This window comes from Falco peregrinus, chromosome 3 (assembly GCF_023634155.1).
Source record: "Falco peregrinus isolate bFalPer1 chromosome 3, bFalPer1.pri, whole genome shotgun sequence".
In the NCBI taxonomy this organism is placed as follows: domain Eukaryota; kingdom Metazoa; phylum Chordata; class Aves; order Falconiformes; family Falconidae; genus Falco; species Falco peregrinus.
The window spans coordinates 72,048,494-72,068,862 of NC_073723.1; the positions used below are offsets into that span (position 1 = coordinate 72,048,494).

At 38.8% G+C, this 20,369-nt stretch overlaps 1 protein-coding gene across 3 annotated transcripts in view; it reads right to left on the bottom strand.

The window, feature by feature from the left end:
- The window catches only part of TEX10 (testis expressed 10), a 59,668-nt gene that overhangs the window by 39,128 nt on the left and 171 nt on the right, over positions 1 to 20,369 (bottom strand). The window contains exons 2-8 of one of the 3 annotated variants that reach the window (XM_055798590.1): positions 19,937 to 20,074; positions 16,923 to 17,111; positions 15,438 to 16,144; positions 9,526 to 9,769; positions 7,403 to 7,515; positions 4,793 to 5,031; positions 58 to 193 (exon numbers count right to left, since the gene is read on the bottom strand). In XM_055798590.1, the coding sequence (XP_055654565.1) occupies positions 58 to 193; positions 4,793 to 5,031; positions 7,403 to 7,515; positions 9,526 to 9,769; positions 15,438 to 16,144; positions 16,923 to 17,102 (1,619 nt within the window). In that variant the 5' untranslated portion in view covers positions 17,103 to 17,111; positions 19,937 to 20,074. Of the gene's footprint in view, positions 1 to 57; positions 194 to 4,792; positions 5,032 to 7,402; positions 7,516 to 9,525; positions 9,770 to 15,437; positions 16,145 to 16,922; positions 17,112 to 17,216; positions 18,426 to 19,842; positions 20,075 to 20,369 lie in introns of those variants that run through there. The other 2 variants (XM_055798591.1, XM_027777864.2) reach the window with 2 other exon arrangements.

The window sequence follows — 20,369 nt, forward strand, 5'->3', positions numbered from 1 at the left end:
ATGTTGAAATGGAAAAAAAAAAAAAAAAGAAAAGAAAAAAAAGAAAATGTTTTTTACCTGATTCTTTGAGTCCTCAAATCTTCTTTCAGGTAAACTCTGCTAAAGAATTTCAAAAGCAATGTACGAACTGGAAAGAGGAGATTCCTTTGCTGGTACAGTGTATATACTGCTTTTATCAAGGGTTCTGTTGCCACTAGAAAGAAAATATACAAAAATCTGAAGTAGTGCTTCTTAATCTTCTGATTTTATATATACACACACATATACGGAAGACCTGTAATACTTATCTGCAACTATTTAAATTTAACTCCACAGAGAAGTATCAAAATTTTTTAAAACAACTACTGGATAGACTTCTAAACCATTGAAACATCATCATCTTGCATAGCTTGTGAAAGAGACACACAAAAGAACAGAGACAACATGCAAGTGAAAACTTCAGAACTTCTTGAAGACAAGGCCGTGCACAGGTTGTGAAGCAGCTAAGAACTAATGAATTCATGCTTTCCACAGCCATCTTCCACATTCTTTTCCCCTAGTGCAGTAACCTCACACCAATCTTCTCCTTTATACCTCACTTATGCCCCCTCAACCCTCATCATCACAGTGCTTTCAGTTCTCTCTATACTATTCTTTTCTCCCTGCCACACACACACCAGCCTTACCAGCTCTGCATGTCTTTGAACCAGCTGGCTACAAACCATATTTGCCAATTAACCAGAAAATACACGCCTCAAGAGGCCACTGGCAAGCCACTGCAAAGAGAACCGCTAAACTCCACTGGAACCTTACCTTCTCTGAAGCTCTCATTAGCTATGTGTTATCACCACACTTAAAACAACGTATGAAAATTCTACCCTTGTAACAAAGTTACAGAATTTACTAGTACACTGAGAAACAAACCTAACATTTTCTTTAGAAACTGGACTAAACCACTAGATGTAAAAATTAACAAAACATGGAAAAAATATCTGCACTGAGAGAAGATAAGCATGGAAAGAATGGGGAAGCATCTGAAAACTTAGAAATACATGAAGGGTATTGAGAGACCTGACTCAATTTGTCTCAGAAGAGCTTGGGGTCCCAAGGAATTCACGGCTGCCAAGACAATACTTAAATAGCAGCAATCACTTCCTTATCTTCATAGACTGAGACTGCAAAACCTTTGTCTTTCCATCCAGATGTACAGAGCAGTCTGTATTCAAAACCAGATACAACTGTGTTCCATACTGAACACCACTTCTGCCTAGAGAGGCAACAATGCTTCACGCTAAAAATGATTCCGGATCCTGTCAGAGGCTGGTCTTCATCAGTAAAACTCTTAACCAGGGAACAGATTTAAGTTATTGTGTAGGGGTTCTCTGTAAAAGGCAAGCTATAAAAAGTGGATGAAATGGCACAGTCATACTTCAGCATAATGCAGGGAGCTACCTAGAAGCTGAAATCTAACATACTTGTCAACAGAAAAATACATCAAATATTAGAATGGATTTTAATTATGATAAATTATTAAGTTCTTTTTATTGCATCGGGAGCATCAACTTATTCAATTCACATACTCTTCAGGTGAAGATTCATCTTGGATAGTGTTTCTTAAACAGAACACTGGCTTATTCTTAATTGAATAACAATTATCCCATTGCATGGGTTTTAGATAATTAATGATCTGTGAACTGAACAAATACAATGAATAAATATTCTAAGTGTGTAGGACATTCAGACACCTTCCAACTCTCTACGGCACATTTAGTAAAGCAGTTCCTACTGTTTGAATTGCTTCATATAAAAAGGACAAGTTTAAAAAATGGAAGCAATTTTAAAAGTATTCTTAAGAAGTAGTACTTAAGAGGTCCGCATTATACAGACTTCCAAAATGCAGCCGAAGTTCTCATGATTTTTAACATATTTCAGTTTTAATTGGCACATGACAAGCCTTCTGAAGTGACTGAGTGTGCCTGCTTTGTTACTCAAAGAAAAGTTATCAAAAATACAACTAGCAGGCAAGCTGCTGATAAAGTCATACCTGAGAGATGCAAGAAAGGAGCAGACCTCCTAATTACAGAGAACAGATCCAAAGTTTGACCTTTAAACAATGCAGAGAAATCTTCAGACAACACAGCTCAAAGCTCTTCAAGACATCCACAGAAAAAAGGTGGATATGTGCATTTCACCTCAGCATAAACAGTTACTCAAAACTGACAACCCCGAAAAATGCAACTGCAAAGATACCACCATGCTTTCGTGGCACAATGCGCAGGTTGACTTATTTTTATTTAATCTCTCATTCATTAGCTCTGTTTTTTCTGTCTACATTTCCCCTCTTTTGATTGCCATTGTGTTCTTAAAAAAAAATAACTATTTTAATAGTTAATTTTTAATTTTGTATTGTCTTCTAAACACGACGTATCTTTCCAGGCCCTTAATCTCAATGTCAGAGAGGTTTTAAACAAATCAGTTATATTTTTGTTCTGTACCATCTCTTGCAGCGTCATCTGACACAATACCATGCAGAAATTTTAGAGCGCCATCAAAAAAAAAGAAATCAAGGAAAGAAGCTTTTCTTCTTCCACAGAATTACATAATGCTTGAGGTGGGATGGGACCTCTGAAGATCATCTAGTCTAACACACCTGCTCAAGCAGGATCAGCTAGACCTGGCTGTCCAGGACCATGTCCAGACAGCATCTGAGTATTTCCAAGGATGGAGACTCGACAGCCTCCCTGAGCAACTGTACCAGTGCCTGGTCACTCTCACAGTGAAAAAAGTGTTTCCTGATGTTCAGAGAGCATCTCCCGTGTTCCAGTTTTTGCCCACTGCCTCCACTGAAGAGCCTGGCTCCCTCTTCTTTGCACCCTCCCTTCAGGTATTAACATACATTGATGAAATGCCCTCTGCTCTCTTCTCCAGCTGAACAGCCCCAGCTTTCTCAGCCTTTCCTCATAGGAGAGAAGCTCCTGTGCCTTCACGATCTTCATGGTCCTTTGCTGGACTCTCTCCAGTATGTCTACATGTCTCTTATGGGAGGGAGCCCAATACTGGACACAGCACTCCCCATGAGGCTTCACCAGTGCAGAATAGAGGGGAATGATCACCTCCCTCAACCTGCTGTCAACATCCCTCCTAATGCAGCCCAGGACACCACTGACCTTTTTTGCCCCCAGGGCCCACTGCTGCCCCCCCCAGGGCCCGCTGCTGGCCCTTTCCTGCCAAGCTGCTTTCCAGCTGGTCAGCCCCCAGCATACACAGCTGCATGATGGGCTTGCTCCTCCCCAGGTGCAGGACTTTGCACTTCTTGCCAAACGAGCCATCAGCCCTTTTCTTCAGCATGTCAAGGCTGTACATCCTCTACATGTAGTAAATGAATTATTTACTTGAATGAATTAGAACCTGACATCTAATCAGGCTTTTAGTACTGCACAAGGATTATGTTGAAGGGATGAGATATACTGTCCACACAAACAGATACAGATTCATGAGGTAAAACAATTTTCTACTTGCAGTGAAATTCCTGAACTTTTACAGGATCAGCAGACAAGACCCATACACATTAATCTTTTACAATTTCATTTAAACCTTTTTTAAGCTTATTTATTTTCTGCATTCCTGAGTAAAATTACTGTACTAAAATGGCCACTTCAGTTAGAAAAACACCAGCCATTATCCACTATCTGGTAAAAGTTTGGTAAACAAAGGAGAAAAAAGAAATCACTGTTTCATTACAAGGAAAAGCATGAAGTACTTGATTTAACAGTCTAACAATAGTTTGGAAACTATTTTCTTTTGTAGCCACTCTTCTGCTTTAGCTCAGCTGGTGAGACAGGCACACCTCTAACTTTGGACTATTATCTGCCTTCAACAAGCAGCTAAATTTGGGGTGCAGATAGTAATAATTAGTTAACTTCGTCATTAGAGACACAGGAATAGACAGATTCCCAATTAAAAATCTATTTGGACAGAGATACAACTAACTGCCAAAATATATGTGAGGGACATTTGACATCTTTTCCACTTACAACACTAACAACAAAACCTGCTGCTAAGGGCAAAGCATTTTCTGTAAACTCTACTTGGCCGTGTGGCTGTGGGATTCACTTCTACCAGACTAGGAAGACACCACAGACCTCTGCCACCTTTAGATTTATTTAAGAAAGGAATTTTTCACTAAGTCCTACATTGATTACATAATGGACATGTCAACCAAGGTCTCACCTGGAACAAAACCAAGAAGTATTTGAAAAAGGGCAGGGGCGGGGGAGGGGCAGGAACCAAGGCAAAACACTGTACTGGTCCTGCAAGTCACAACTGGCAATATATTTTCTCTTGGAAAATATTTTAGAGCAGCTTCCATCACAACTATCTTGGCATTTCATGTCACTACAGAACCAGAATGGTCACCTGGCAGTAGTCAATGGAGTCTACCAACTACGTTAATGATTTTACATAAGGACTGGAATATTGAAGTGTCATGTACCTCTACATCCTAGTAATTCTTTTTTTCAGTAAAACCCCCTCATCTTCCCATTTATAAGAAAATCTTAAGAAGTAAAACCAGAAAACAAGTACACAAATGTATTAGTACTTTGCACATCAACAGTATGAATCTAACAGCATCCCTAAAATCAAGCAGTTTTCAATGCTACATGGAGGCATATGACCATGAAATTCAGTTTAGCTCTTTAGACAAAATACACTGTAACGTAAAAACGGAGGATATCAGATGAAGTGACCTGCAAATGCTACAATAACTCAACCTCTTTGTCACTGCATAATTTGGCTTTTCAGAAACCCTTACCTTTGTTTTGCTGTATTTGCATTAGTCTCCAAGTCACACCAAGCAATCTGTTCACCTGCTTGCTATTCAGCTTACTGCCATCCTGAAGAGTATCTGTCACAAACTTCCTTATCATGTCCAGCCAACCAGAATCCATCTGAAGTGTTGAAGTGCTTGCTAGTGAAACCATTATGTCACACAAGGTTAAGTTCAGTAAAAGATGGTCTACGCTGTTTGAGGATGTCGTACAATACTTGTTGCTGGAACAGAGGGGTGTGGAAGGGAAAAAAAAAAAAGAAAAAGAAGAAAAAGAGATATTTCAAAAAAATATTTTGTGCCTTTTAATATGTGTTACTTTGGTAGAAATTATACTATGTCGGAAAAAAGTTTTAAAGTCAAAAAGAGATATTTCAAAAAATATTTTGTGCCTTTTAATATGTGTTACTTTGGTAGAAATTATACTATGTCGGAAAAAAGTTTTAAAGTCAATACACATGTCCAAAGTCTTCATATTTGACATATGGGTATTTAATTTTTTGTTCTGCCACCAAAATGCCTGTTTCACATATTTATAGTGGCGGCAACAACCAATGCTCTAAATCATATCTTTTCTCCTGTTTGACATTTTTAGTCTGGCCTAGCAGTGGGTGACTTTTAGGTGACTGAAACCAGTAAAAAAGCTAAAAAGTTAATCCTTAGTTAGTTGCAGTGTCTTCTGTGTTTCTCCTGTGAGGAATCACATGGATTTTGTCATTATTACACAACAACAAAAAGCACCACAAACAGCCCAGAGAAGTCCATTTATGTACTTCTTTCCAAATTCATGTGGAATCAAAACCACATTTTTCACCATCACAATATTCTGCCGGACCACCCTGTTGCCCTACAGAGATTTGAAAGACAAAAAGAAAGTAATCAAGGGTATTGCAGCTTGACATATAATGCTAGAAATTCACTACTTGCTGATTGGTCACTCACAGTATATATAAAAAAAATCACAGCATTTATCTGCAGAAAGCTGCACAATATGAATGTCTACATCCAGAACACAAAGCAAAGTTGTGAAAACAAAGTAACAAAAAGGACTTCAAACCTGCACTAATAAAAGTGTAGTCACCCCTCAGTTCAGAGCTAACCATTACAATATGAGCAAATAAATCTCAGCCTGTGAACATTACTTACTGATGGCATAAATGCTAATAACTTAAAATTTTATGTTTAGAATATGTAGATACTAAGCACTATCAGTAACACTGTGGTAAATTTCTGCAACTTTTTCTAACTGGATAAGGAAGGAAGCTTTGAAATGCCATGGAAGGTTTCCAAATGCAAGCCTTTAACCCAATATATTGGGAAACAAGGGAAAAAAAGCAGCTGTTTTTATTTTTCTGGCATAAAGCTAAGTTTTGAGAGGTCTTGAAATAATAGTCAAAATAAAAACACAAGTGTTTTCTAAAAATGAGGTTTTTTAAAAAAATAAGTTTCACATATTGTTTTTCCTGCATGTATCCAATAACCTGTTTATTTTAAAGCGTAACAATGGGGCAAAACTTAGTACCAGACTGAAGGAAGATCAACAGAAGTATGGTTAGTCAGGATGTCATAAGGCAAGATTGCCTAACTGCTAATTCTGAGATTTTCAGTTTCAAGGAAGGGTTTTCAGGTCAAAACGTGGAAAAGCAGAACACCTTTTGGCTGTATGAACTTAATAGGTAAGACTTTGCTGAAATGACAGCATTTAACAAAGAGCTATGCTGTACTTCTAATCTACGTGTCCCTCCAGGAAAAGAAAATGCAACAGTCAAAATACCAAACAAAATTTCAGCCTCAAGTAACGGTAGACCCTTTGTATACTACTACAGCTCTAGCTGCGGTGGCAGTTTGCAAGTATCTGAAACCAAGACAGACACTGGCGGATATCCTTTGTACCTACACCAGCGTTCTACATAGACTGCAAAGGTGCAGAATGACTCCAGAACAGACTTTGCGCGAATACAGTCTCACATCTGGGAGCCAAGACGGGAGACGATCTGCTACTGGCCTGTACCAGAATAAAATTGGTGCACCCACTCTGCCAGCTCAACAGTGAAGAAACGCGTTTAGCTTCTCCTGCTCCAGTGCTGGTTTGCCATAACAAGATAGGCACAATGTGTCCCATCTCCCCTCCTAGCTGTATTTATCCATCCCTGTAATACAACTATAGAAGAGTAGATGTGGGTGAAAAAACAATGTTTTAACTATGTTTTGACGCAATTCAGCAAGCGACTTAAGAAAACACGCAGAAATATGAAACTAGTCAGACGAATGCAAATCACCATTTAGCAATATGCAAATTCCACATCAAGAGTTCAATAAAACACTTTCATTTCTCAAGGACAGCATTTTAATTTCTACTGGAGGCTATTCAGACAACTTCCTACACAATACTTTTACAAAGAACAACCAAAATTTCTCAATTCAAAGCAGTGCCACCTTCCTATAGAAAATTCTCTACAGAACTTCAAGGAACACACAATGAAAAGTTTTCTTTTCCAACATTAAAAAATTTAATACTGGATAAAGCGCATGACTCACATTATCTCTTCTCTTATGAAATTAAAAGCTGTAACATGACATTGATTTCATTCTTACCCTTTGCACGAATCTTTCTTTTTGTGTTTTACTGTTTCTTGTAAAGAATAAGGAAAATGACGCATGAAGTGGTGCTTGAAATCAACAAGGTAATTCATTCGAAGCCATAGTTCCTGTTAAGGAAAGCAGATGACAGAACACATGGTAGTAAGTGCAATACATCAATGCAATCATCTTCCAAAATCCATTATTGGAATCAATGAAAACCAGGAACTTTAGCTTCTGTTTCATGTTTTCATACAGATTTACTTTCAGATGTAAATGTGAAGGCCTGTGCATGAACCTGAAGGTCCATAAAACAACAGAGTAAAAATTATAATTTAAATCAAGGTTAAGCAATGTTTAATTCAGACTGGACTGTATTCAGTATATCTTCTTAGCACATATTAACGTGGATATATGCAGTATTAAACTGAGTGAGTTACAGGTGTGAATTAAGTGTGCTTTTGTATCAATTTATCAGAGTGAACTCTGATTTACTTGCAGTGACCGTCCCAAGTTTTCCATTAAGATGTATTCTGACTCTCTATCTTCCCCATTGTTAGTGTACTTATTCAAAGCCCACTGACAAAACATTTCCCAGTAGAAAGGCCATTCTTAGAGAAAAGGACTCTTTCAAAAATTTAAAACTAATTTTACTTTATATGTTAGCAGACATCCACAGTCACCGTTCCACAGTGTCCCGCAGAACTCATTAAAAAAAAAAAAATCATGCATTACTAACAAATTGGTCACATAGAATAATTTTTTATATATATTCAAAAAATTCTACAAATAAGAATGACCATTATACTTTTTCAAAGATTAACAGGTTTCCACTAAGCAGATTCAAAGTGGTTTCCCAAAGTGTCTGTAATAACCACTTTGGCCTGTAAGCCCAAGGGCTATCAAACCAGCAAAGCTTCCATTTTCAGACTGAGCCATTTGAATACATTTTTTATATATAAACGTGACTATAAAAGACAAAATAAATTGCATGTAGTATCTAAACCACAATATGCTCAAAAAAAAAAAAGTTGTATGGGCATCAATTTTTTTTGCCAAAACGTCCTAAGGTCATAATGCAACTGCATGTACCTAACCCAGCTCCTACCTTGACACAGCAGCACTCCTTTCATGTAACCGAAATGCAGGCACCCTATGGCTAAGGGCAGCATCTCTGCAGTACCCTAAAGAAAAAGGCTAGGGGCAGTAAGTGGGCCCAGGTATTTACCTGGCCACCTGCCTGCTTCCAAGAGGCCCTCTAGAAAAGATGAAGAGGAAAAAGGGGAATGGTGTGTTTTGTTCAGAACCACTGAATCCACCCTTCAGGCTCTGCATGTTGGGTAACTCTGGTCTAATGCAATTAATTCCACAAATGTTTTCCAACAAATTATTCTATGCACAGATTTTTGTTTACCAAATGGACCTACAGTCCTCCACACTAGTAAAACAAAGAGGTGCCAAGACACTGCTTCTACCTACTCTCAACAGTCAAAATGGAAAGTGTGTTATTTTTCCAGTTTGCAAAACTCTGGAAGAGCAGCAAAAATTACAAAAATACAGTGATTCACTTATCAAAAGACGGACAAAATAATTTGGGCAACAAGGGTATTTTCCAAAGTTCTTATTGAGGTTTTGGTAGTATCACAAGACATCAAATCAATCATGACACAATACAGATTGCATCAAACAATTACAGGGGATAACTGTGGTATAAGATCCTACCTTTCCAAGGGTTTAGGGTTTGTTCACTTTCAACCCCCACCCCTGTAAAATTTTTCAACACATAAAAAAACCAAGGCACAAACAACTCCATCCTACACGTTGTTCATATTTATATTCTAGAGGTTATCAGGGAGACAAAATGCTCCTCTTCTCCAACACCACTTTCAGTTTCAAAACCTTTTGTGCTGCAATTTGTCAAGAAGGATTCGTGGAGACTATTAGTGAAGTCATTGTTCAGTTCAAAAGATTTTCTACAGTAAGAGACTTGACAAAACCCAAACTCGAATTCTACTCAAAACCCAGGCTTCTTCCCTCTTAATAAAAATATTTCCACTACTTGCAATCACCAGATCACTAGTTCCCAATCAAAACAAAATGGACTGTCATTATTATGCCACAGATCACCTCTCCCTTACCATTTTGTATGTTTCATCATGTCGCTTTGTGAGTTTCCACAATAAATGTATTATACTAAGCACTTGCTGCATAAGCTGCTGAGATTCTGATTCCAAAAGGTTTCCGAGAATGGGAGCTGATTGTGCAGGAGATGCTTCAATCCAGCACTCAATCAGTAATGGAATTATTATCTCAATAAAACCTTTTAAGTTTTCAGCCGAGGACAGGCCTTTTTCTGCACTGTCCATTACACTTGCCAGAGACCTAAATGAAAAAAGCAAAACAAACAAAAAAAGATAAGAGATAAAGATCACACCTTTACAAACAGATTAGAGTAAGACCACTTTCCTGCTTCCGGAATAACAGGAAAAGTTAGAAAAATTACTTTTTTAATACATTAAATGTTTACTTGCTTTCTTGCTAGAAGGAAAAAAGGGAGTTCAAACCATCTATAACAAACCTGCTCCCGAGTCTCCCTGCAAGTTTGTGTGCTTCTGTAACAACTTCTTAGATTTCAGTATTTCTTTCCCCATTGTTATGTGTGAAGTCTATGAAGTGGAGAAATACGCTTTGTATTATCACCTTCAACCAGCAGATAAGAATTCACTGTACTCGGCACAACAAAATAAAAAAAGTTTTAAGCTCCTTGAAGCCAAATAATGAAACTGACTACGAAGTATTGTCAAATGCATGAAGTTTATTACAGTTAATAACTATCTCCAGCTATAATAAAAATAATGGTTGTTCATATCAATGGGGGGGGCGGAATTAATTCTGCAAAAGTATAGCTTTAGTTCTCACCTGATGTTTAAGTATAATGCTCTGGCAAGCAACTAGCTAGAAAATTATTAAGATGATATCAACATGAGTTTAAACAAAAATTACTAAAAAATGAAGAGACAGTGTAAATTAAAAGAAGATCTCCCAAGAAAGGAAGGAAAACAAGGGCTTCCCCCCCTGCTTAAAAGACTGTTTCAAAAGGCATTATCAGCACAAATGACCAAATCCTGCTCCTGGATAAATGCAGGTAATTTGTAACCATTTTAAAAAGAAGAAAGAAAGAAAACCCTGAATAACTCCTGCTAATTTTAAGCAATACAGAGCCCTTAATTAAAAATTAATTTTAAAAAGGAAAGAAATAAAAAAATCAACAATATTTTCAGTCAATGATTTCTGACATCGTTTTCCATGATTTTGTTTTCTACCTCACAGAAAGGAATTCCCATCATAATTCTACTTCCTAATATACATAAAATCAGTACACTGAACCTCGTGTTAAACTCCTTTCTACTTCAATCGTGTTCTCCAGGTGATTTTTCTTTACGTATATACTCAAAATAAAATCTGAAAAACTGTTTGCTTTCCTTCCACAGATAGGCAGAGTTCTGTTTACAAATATTGAAATTTAATATTGGATTAAAGAGGTAAATCAGTTTTCCCTGGTCATCCCGTCGTATCCAAATTATCCAATTAGTTATAGCCTTCTATGAAGCTACCCATCTCATGATGTTGCAATTATCTATAATATGCACATAATAGAAAATTGTATTCTGTCATTTCTCCCTGGTTGAAATTGGTATAGCAAGAAAATTACTAAAACAAACCAAACCCAGGTATTAAAAACTTGCAAAAGGAGCAGGGAGAAGACATCTACAAAGGACTAAAAAGGAAATGTGAGACAAATACAGGTTCCTTTCAATGAAGGCAAGATGGGAGAAAGAATTTACATCTCCAGCACAAAACAGAATGGACATGCAGAAACGTAACTGGTCATAAGAAAAAAAAATTTAATCTTTAGTACCTCCTACAACTATCAGACATCTTGAAATTTTATCAAGCTTAGCAGTAACTGCAGCAACCAATGTATGCAGTCAATGTAATTTGGCTTATTTGTCCCTATTTTGTTGCTCTATGCTGTGTCTATGCTGCAGACACTGCAGGCAAGACACCAGTTTCAGACTATAAAGAGAATTTAAAGTGGTTGCAACTTAAACATTTAACTCTCAGTCATCTAAAGACACAGTAGATAAATCTCATCTTCCAGTTATAACCACAATGAATTCTAAAGTGCCACTGGACAAGTCAGTTGACACCAAGACCGTAACATCACTGAAAAAGTTAGGCTGTCCTGTAAGTGCTATGCCATGACAGAACTAGACACTCAGCTGAGATTCTGAAATCTCAGTAATTAGTAATAGTCCTGAAGTAATAATCTTTAATCGTTCTCTGAAAATAATACCTGATATTACAGCAGAGCTCTGAAATTAGAGCATACAAAAAACAATCTCCCCATTGAATAGTGCAGGAAAGCAAGAAGTTGGCAACACACACCTGAACACACTTCCTACAAAAGTACACCACCAAGAACAATCACAACTATTCCAGTACTTATCTGAAACAAGGGATGGAAAAAAGGAAGAATCCATGCCAAGTGGGATATTCCACCCAGCCGCTGAAAACATATGGGCAAGAATACTTAGCATAGCTTTCACATACCCCTGCAAAAGATGCCCCCATCTCTCAAGACACCTCCAAATATTCAAGATCAACAATAAAAAAGGTAAATAAAATCTGATTGCCAGTAACAGATTATGACAAAGCATTACTGTAACCCATCCAGTATCCATTCAATTAACAATATCCTTAGCAATACAGGCTCACTGGAACTGGGAAGGTTTCATGTTAAAGTGTTGGATCTTTGTCACGTATCTGTGGTCACTATCTTTTAATGGTAAAGTGGCTTTCAGAATCATTACAAAAGCATATTATCTTCATATCAGCATGAAATACTATTGAGAGGAGCTGCAAGGTATTTGTGTACCCCTAAGCTGTCATTTTTCTTCAAAATGCCAATATTTTTATAAAGCGGGACCAAATAAAAGAAAACTAACATACCTGCCATAAGACATTAAGAGAACAGAAATTCAGCAAAGGGAAGTCGAGGAAGTGTAAAAGAAACAGAAAACAAGGGAACAACTTTCTGCTGCTTAAAATACTAAAAGTCATTGCAAGTTAGTAAGTTTTTACGGCTCAGAGCCTAAGCCAGGTTACTGTTCTTTATTGTACACGTTGCCACTGCAGCAAAGAAAACACCCAGTACACCAAGTGAACTGCATTTTCCATTTCTATCTGATGCACAGGTCACACCATATACATATTTATTCACTGTGCTTTTTCTTCCATTTTGGACTCTCAAGTGGTCTTCGCTTTTCTCTGCCAGCTTCGTTTTGTCCTTTCTCAGCAGAAACAGAAGCTCTCTCATTTCTCTTCAGCACCACTTCCAGTTCAAAAAAAAAGATCACACACCTTAGTATCACCACATTTAAGTTGTGAAGGCTTTCCATTTTTCCACACCTGAAATGAGTTTTGCAAAAAGCAGCAAAGTCAGAGGCACATATTACAATAGTCTCCTCATTCACTGTAATCTTTAATTCACACACAGTAGGAAGACCCAGCACACAACAGAAAACAAGTCTTAAGATTTGCATTGTTGAATCATCTCGCGTTCCAAGCTCAGAATCTACGCTTTTTAATAAACACTAATACTGCAAACTGATTCTGAAAATCCCTTTCCATATCACTAGGTTATCAATTAGGTGCCATTCCTACCCATCAAACTTGCAAGATTAAAAACATACAGGAACTTTAAAAATTTAGCATACTATTAGTGGTGTTTGGAAGCCTACTTTTTGAAGAACAAAGATGAAGCTTACTTGCAGTATTATTGATGAAGCCATCAACACACACACACAATTAGTTACTTACAGTTTGGCCAACTCACTATCTATAGTTAGGACTTGACTATTTGTGCATTGACTTATTTAAACAAAAGCACATACAGTTTGAGATTTGGGCAGTACTCAAGGAGCATTACAGATGCTTTGCACCTCTTATTAGAAGTAATTTCTGTCCTTGCATTAACAGCCACAGCAGAGGCCTGGGAATGCCTGTAAAAGGCCATACTTGGGATTGGAAGAGATAAAATTAAACATTTTCAGATTACTAAAAAATATTTCAGTGGCAAATGCAAAAGCCACCACAGCAACTTCCACTTCTAGAATTTCACAGATGGCCACTGTTGTACTGGCCTTCTGTGCAAAATTAATATACCAAAAATAGGCACAAATGCAATAAAACGTTTTAGTACCTTCTGCAGGTGCCCCTTCTCTTTCCATTCTTCTGTTCTGCTGCCATCAGCCTGCTTTGCCAATCTCGCCTTGGATTCCAGCAATGTTTCCTTCTATTCTTCTGGCTCCTCCTCATGCTTGCAAACGCCTTTTTGAAAGTATTTATAACCACAAGTGGATCACGATGTTTCACCAAAATCTAGCTCCTCAGAAAACCGGAATTCAATTCAGATGACACCAGATGTAAAGCTTAAATGCATCTTCAGCTATTACAGGGCATGGTATAATCACACACTGCACATCATTCAGGGCACAACTCAAGAATCCTCTGAGATACAGTGGTCCACACTGCAGAGATGAAGTCCATACGACTTTCTCATGCTCACCACCACACACTTTCCCCTGCCACAAGTGGGCTTCACTACTCTGGTTTCCAACTGAATTTCTACTTGCAGCAGATACAATGACTGAACTCTAATGCTATGTTAACAACCCTTTTGAGAATAAGCTGCACATTTTACTTAGCTTAATATAAATTTCCTATACCTACACCAAAAGTAATATGCTATCTACCAAGAGGAAGCCTAGCAGAGTGGGAATAGAATGGTCATTTCTGCGTCTCCATGACAGAGACGGAAAACACGCGCTAATTCAGGCCAACACTTGTGGTATTAAAAGAACACCTCCTCTTCTGCATTTCATTCATTCAAAGAATGAATATGAGATAGACATAGCAATGGATTAGGCAGTGGGATTTATACCTTTTCCTGCCACTGACCTCCTAGATGAATTTGGTGTAACCGCTTTATACCGCTTATTCAGTCTCCCCCAGCAGTAGAACAAGGATTGTGGTTTCTCTTCAAACCACCTTGATATCTATGGATCAGAAGCGCTGTGTAATGGCTAATCAGTTCCTGTTTTTCAAGTCTTCATTCCAGGTCTCCTACCAGCAGGTATGTAACATCTATAGTAATGCATATACATGAGGATGCCAATGCATATACATGTACCATAAAGAGGGGTGGGAGGTTTCCCCCTAGTTCGAGGAGTGGGTGAATCAGAAAGGAGGAAGAGAAATAAAGATGGTTAGTTATTTCTCCCTTAACTTCAGCTCACATCTATTTAGATTACTACTAAAACGCACACAAACCTTTCTCTGACTAAACACACTATGCGTTCTTCCATATTCATCAATGTGTCAGATGAGGTACCTTTTATCCATGGTGAAGATTAAAATGGTGAATTGATTATAAATATCTAGAATCAGAAACTCAGCAGAACTTCATACAGCCAGATACTTCTTAATGTCCTGTCCTTTTTAAAAGAAGCTACATTCACAAAAAACACTCCTAAGCTTATGATAGACTCTTTAAAGTAAAAGCACAAAATTTCAGTAAAATTCATTATCACTGCATATGAAACAAACTTACATTTAATATAAAGAAATTCCCTGCTTGATGACAGGTCTGTTTGATATCCTGCAACAACCTGCAGTCGTCAGTTCACATTCCAAAAACACCTGTTAGAGTTGGTCTTCCAAAATTATTTTGAATTGCATAAAATAAAGCTTTTATTTGATAACAAGAAAGTCATGATATACACATAGCACAGTCATCTGCTGAGCATTTCCATATTTTCAAGCCACTGCAGTATGACTGCACACTACACTAAGTGTCCTAAAATATGGCTAAGGGACAATTCCGCAATTAGAATTAAACCGTTTTCTTCAGCAGCAACAAACAAGAGTTTAACACTGTGATCACACAGTTGACATTAATTCCTAAATTTAATTAACATTTTCTCACCTCAGTCTAAATGATGAGTTGATCTTTGGTCGTAAGCCACCATTTTCAAACAGCTGTACATGTTGCTGATTATTTGCATGGACCTTCCAACTTATACATATTGGGTTCCTCGCAGAATGAGGGCTATCCTTCTGTTCTTGAAGCCCTTCATCCTCTAGTTCACTGGATCCATCTACCACTGCTTGGAGAAACTTCTTGAGCCTGCTAAGTACGTTCAGCCTCCACTGCTGAGAAGTCACTCTGCGATTTGGGTTAACAGAGAGCATCCAGGAAAGTTTCTCTCTGTTTTTCAGTCTTTTTGACAGTTGCTGGTGAGAAATAAGCTCTACAAAATTCTTCAACAATATACTGCTGCGGTCTGTGAGAAGAGCTGGGTATGCTTCCAATAAAACGTCCAAGACTTTCAATGAATCTTCCTGAATTCCCTCACTGATATGAGTCATGGCACTGGATAGATGGGCACTTACCAAAGGAAAAAACGGAGCAATCTGTTCTGCTCTTATTTTTGAAGCCAAGAATTGCAGCAGGTGAACAGCTGCTCCTCTGACACCAGAATCTTTGTCTGTAAACACAGCTGCCACCTCACTTATTATGTTTGAAAGGTGTGCATCAATTACAAATGGATACTGAGACAGGAGATCTTTGAGCCCAAGGAGTGCATTATGCTTAACCCCAGGACTATAGTGATGCATCTGTGAAAGCAGATCCTAAAAGGAAAGAAACATACATACTTGCCAGCATTATTACTTTTAAGCTCCAGCACATTTTTCTTACAACACTCAAAAATACAGTCTATTCTTATAATGTACTGCTGTTCATAACAGTGTAATATGTTCAGAACAAGTATTAGTTTAAAGCATAACAATGAACAAGTCATCAAAATTCAATTACAGGAAAAATAAGCCACCACATTTGTCCTTCAGGTAATTAGATACTTCTCATTCTTAAGTTTATGTACAACCCTACTGACTTAACAGAGGGATGACCAAAAATAAGTCCTCTCACACTTGTTCTCAAAAGCACAACTATGAAATCTCAGTCTCACCAGCTTCCTTCAATTTAAGCAGATTGCTGCAAGAGACAGAAGATGACGCAAAGGAAGGACAGCAGAACCACCACTGAAAGAAATACACTATTTTTTAAAACACTGTCTCAGGATATCTACTTTAAAAAAAACCAACGCCTTTAAGTTACGAGCCAAGACTTTTTAAAAAAATGAATGTTAATCCTCAATACTTAAATCAGTGTGCAACTTCAGGTTTTGCACTGGTAAAAAACTTCCCCTTGGGTTATACGCTGGTCCAGGAATTTGAGTCATTGAATTCCTGCAACAGCTTACTGTCAAGAACAAAGAAAGAGGCTAGTCACATACTCTGATGGGTTTCATTATTTATTTTTTAATGATTTTTTTCCCTAAACTCTAGTAAACATAGTAAGCCTAGATAAATGACAAGTAATTTTCCATCATTTCAGAATGTAATATACCTTTATGTTAAGTTTTCTATTTTGCGTAGGAAGCACTCCATCTTCTTTAAGCTGCTCAGGAATTTGTATGGCCTTTGTTTTGAAGGTAGTATCGGTTGCATTCTCTAGTTTAGGCTTTTTTTTCCCAACTTTTAATTTCACTTTCTGGAAATCTTCTTGATGTTTCCTTTTTTTAGTCATTCTGATTCTCTGCAAAAAGATATTCAGAATTTTAATTTGTTTAAATACACTACAAACAAGTATTTTTTCCACCAGAGAGCACCAACTTCCTAACAAAGGCTACTGTTTCCACACCTTTTCCTATGCATAAACTAGTGACGCTCCTCAGACAAGATGCTAGGCTAGACATGCAGACCGATTCAGCACAGTTGTTCTTCTAGTGTCCAGAAAACATTCTGCTGCTCCTTTGATTGTCTCTGCTCTGAGAACTACTTCATTGGAAAAGATGACTGAAGTAGCTGCATCTTCCGCTGCCTTATCAGCTAAGTTCTTGTTTTTATTATTTTAAAAAGTTCCTGCCAATAAAGCAATGTTTTATACAGTTGACTATTGGTTAAGGCAAAGAAGCTCAGCAAACTGTTTCATTTAATTTGTACATTGTTTACCAATTCAATCATTAACAGCATAATCTATATGGGTACACAGGTAAAATCATGGGTTTAATCAGCTTTCACTGACAACAACAGTATACAAGAACCTAAGAAAACTTCCACTACACACTGAAAAGTCAGCCTGTACATTTAAAAACACTAACCAGAAAAATGAAGGGGGAGGGGGATGACACTGAAAAACAAAGTCATTTATAAGGCATAAGAGATAAGGTAGTATGAGTAGCTATACTCGGAAGTCATACAGACATACCAGATGTGCAAAAATAAAACAAATTACAACCCACCTCAGTTTCTGAATGACCTTTTGGCTTTGACATGTCTGTATTGATAAGAGTAATCTTAATTCTACCAGACTTACAAAAATATCCCAAAACAAAACAAAAAACCCTATCCACGCCAACAAACAATACACCACAGGCTCCTTTATTTAATCTTCCTTCCCTTGATCTCTGTATTTCTAAATTCATCCATAACAAAACTCCAGAAGCTGATGTGAAAACATTCAGCATCAGACACAAATTGTGCCTAGACTTCTGTTAATTAAGACCATGAATCCGAGGTCTGATGACTCCTAGAAGTGGCTGTAGTGATTGCTTACAATTTTTAAGGGGGAGACAAGCACAAAGCCATTCTGATGTTGAGGTTTAACATCTCACAACTTTCTAATGATCACAGGAAATTTATGGAGCTGGAAATCTAAATAATTCCAGACCACCACTGTACACAGTATAAAGCCCATGTTGTCAGGTACACAAACTTTTTGTTTCTTCCCCCTTTGAAACTACTCTTTGGGTAACTAGATTTTGCACGTTCTTACAATCTGAACTATACAAAAAAGCTGCAAACACAACATTCAGATTTTAAAGACCATGCTAACTAAAAAAAAAAAAAAAAACCAAAAAAACCAAAACAAACCAAACAATACAGCTGACTAAACACAGAAATTTCTAAATAAAACATCCCAAACAATGATTCTTTTACGGTGGATATAATCATCATTCACTCTAGAAAATAGAATTCTACAGTTGATATTCCCAATGGACTTCAAACTGTAAATTTGTGCTTAGTACAGTACTTCATATACTTATCATCAGGATGATCACTACGGAATGCTTTAAAGCCAATTGTCATTTTCTATCCTTTCAAAACACTTTAAACAGCTGATTATACAAACATCTGACTACAACTTAATTTCCGCTTTTCGCATGCTAGCTTAAAACAGCTATATGTACAACCATTTAGCGTAAGTAACCTATCAGTTGAAAAGGCTTTAAAAAAACTTGGGGTTTGGTGCCAAAATAAAAAGGTTCTTTAGTGTCCAATTGTAACAACTATGGTTTCACAGGCTTTTGATTTTTACCATGTGCATCTTTTATTAAAGAATTACGATTTTTACTACTTGACGGAAAGACATGCAGAAATAGCTAGAAGCTTTTGACATGCACGTTATTTCCACTTACAAAGCTTGCTTTCATGGAGATGTTGAGCAAGCCTCAGTCTACGAGACGAATTGTTTGGCTTCCAATTAGCATTAAAAACTTAACAATACAGGTGCACATGCACCTGAACAAAGTCAGTGAAGTTATTTTAAAGGAGGAGGCTTATAAAATACGCTTTCCTCTTACTAAAACAATGTAGCACAGTTTACCTTGCATGGCACACTTTGGCAATGATTTATTGGAAATCTAAACATATCCCTTTCCAATTCAGATGTACCGCGCTAAATCAGAGATAAAATGGTTACAAAACCAAAGCCTTGAAAACACCAGAGTGTCTACCTAACAAAACATTAAGCAAAACTGTATACAGCTTATGAAGTTACGTAAATATTTTAATGAAACTTCTTGCTGAAACCGCCTTTTGACTTCAACTGCATTTTCAGCTGGCCCTCCTCCAACAGGACTGAGCTAAGTGCTCCTCAGAGTTTACGCACCACTACAGTTTTACAATCCAAACCATGACAATACAAGTCAATGCCAGCTCCCTGCAAGGCGAAGCTGCACGCAGCGCTTTTCAGGAGCTGCTTCAGGTGCCACTAGGCCACCCTGGCCTCAAGCTTCGGGGAGCTGAGGGGAACCAAAGGAGCGACTGTTTCACCTGCGCTGGTCTCCCTCGCAGCTCTGAGACGTATCCTCAGGGAATCCCGCTGCCAGCACGCTGACAAGCTCAAGCAGTCAGGAAAAACCTGAGAAACCGAAAGGCGAGGTACCTGCGCTACCTCCCCTCATCCGATAAAGCCTTCACCTGGGCCAGCCCTCCCAGCGAGGGGTCATACCTGGGCCAGCCGTCCCAGCGAGGGCGATACTTACTGGCAGGTAACGCTCTGGGCTCCCGCGCTGGACAGCACATCCCCCGTCACCACACAACCCCACCACAGGCCGCCTCACGCCGCGAACGCCATACCCCGAAGCCAAAGCGCTGCTGAGGCAGAGGCGGCGGCTCCTCCCGCAGGTCTAGGCCGGCAGGCGACCCTCCTCACGGTCCCGGGGCATCCTCCGGCTGCTCCCGACGGGCCGCTGCCCCCGCTCGGCGCCGGTCGCTCTAAGGGGCGTTCAAACAGAGCGCGTTACTGCCCGCCCGGTGCCGGGGCTCCCGGCGGGGAGGCCGCGAGTTCGGCTCCCGCGAGCCCCCGCAGCCGCGCCGGGGGATAACCCGGGGCTCGGGCGGCGGCGGGCTCGGCGGAGCGGCGGCGGACGACGCCCGCGGCTGTGCTCGCGCTTTCCCGCCGCGCTGCGCAGGAGCGCGCGGGCAGGGGGCGGGTCACACAAAAGGCGGCCGCCGGCGCGGGGCAAGGCGAGCCCGGCGCCCCCCCGCCGCGCCGCCGCCAGGGCCGGCC